The sequence below is a fragment of the Merops nubicus genome, unplaced genomic scaffold, assembly GCF_000691845.1.
Source record: "Merops nubicus isolate BGI_N331 unplaced genomic scaffold, ASM69184v1 scaffold29198, whole genome shotgun sequence".
Lineage (NCBI taxonomy): Eukaryota > Metazoa > Chordata > Aves > Coraciiformes > Meropidae > Merops > Merops nubicus.
The window spans coordinates 392-1,487 of NW_008624106.1; the positions used below are offsets into that span (position 1 = coordinate 392).

General features: G+C 44.3%; 1 protein-coding gene across 1 annotated transcript in view; it reads left to right on the top strand.

The window, feature by feature from the left end:
- The first annotated feature begins 319 nt into the window (after positions 1-319).
- The window catches only part of HOXC5 (homeobox C5), a 2,251-nt gene continuing 1,474 nt past the window's right edge, over positions 320-1,096 (top strand). The window contains exon 1 of the mRNA XM_008945309.1: positions 320-779. Within this exon, the coding sequence (XP_008943557.1) occupies positions 320-779 (460 nt within the window). The remainder of the gene's footprint in view (positions 780-1,096) is intronic.

Consider the following 1,096-nt stretch of genomic DNA (forward strand, 5'->3'; position numbering starts at 1 on the left):
GAAAAAAGGGAAGAAGGAAAAAAGGGGAAGAAGGAAACAAGGGAAGAAGGTAAAAAGGGAAGAAGGTAAAAAGGGGAAGAAGAAAATAAAAGGGGAAGAGGAAAATAAAGAGGGAAGAAGCAAAAAAAAGGGGAAGAAGGAAAAAAAAGGGGGATAAAAAGGCAAAAAAAAAGAGAAAAAAAAGAGGGAAAAAAATATTTTAAAAAAAAAAGAAGAAAAAAGAGGGGAAAAAAAAGGGAAAAAAAATCCCCCTTCCCCAAATTTTCCTTTCCCCCCCCCTCTTTTTAATCCCTTTTTGCCCTCCCTCCCCTCCTCCGCCATGAGTTCTTACGTCGCCAATTCGTTTTACAAGCCAAGTCCCCCCGTTCCTGCCTATTCCATGCAAAGTTATGGAAATTATGGAAGTGTGCCTGAGGTTCAACCACCCAGGTACCGCTACGGTGCCTCGGATCTGAGCATCCCCCTCCCCTCCTCCGGGGCGACCACCTCCCTCAACGGCTTGGAAATGTCTCCGACCCCCCGTGCTAACCCCGAGCGACCTTCTTGCACGGTCATGGGTTCTTCAGGGCATCCTTTAACCAGAGACGACCCAACAGCATCCCTAAATCCCGGGATTTACAGTCAGAAGAGTGTGAACACGCCGCTGGAGGAGAGATCTAAGAGCTCGGCTGAAATCAAAGCCGAACCCGTGCAAACAACCCAACAAGGAGCAGCCCAACTGCAGCAGCAACCACCTCCACAAATTTACCCCTGGATGACCAAACTCCACATGAGCCATGGTAAAACTTTCGCTTCTTGATTTTGATTTCGCTGGATTTTTTTTTTTTTTTTAATCTTTTTTTTTTTTGTCTTTTTTTTCCCCCCCTTTTTTTTTTTTTTTTGCCTTGGGTTTTTATAGGCCATACGGGGCAAATAATAAAAAACCTGAGGTCGTAAATTTTACGACTAAGGCATCAATTGCTCGTAAAACTGTCCACTAAAAGGCTTAGAGGCTATATACGCCCAAATTTATGACGGCATAATTGGATCATAGAAACAAAACGTGTATAAAAGGCGATATTCCATTTTTTTTGGGGGGGAAGGGGAAGGGGGGGGG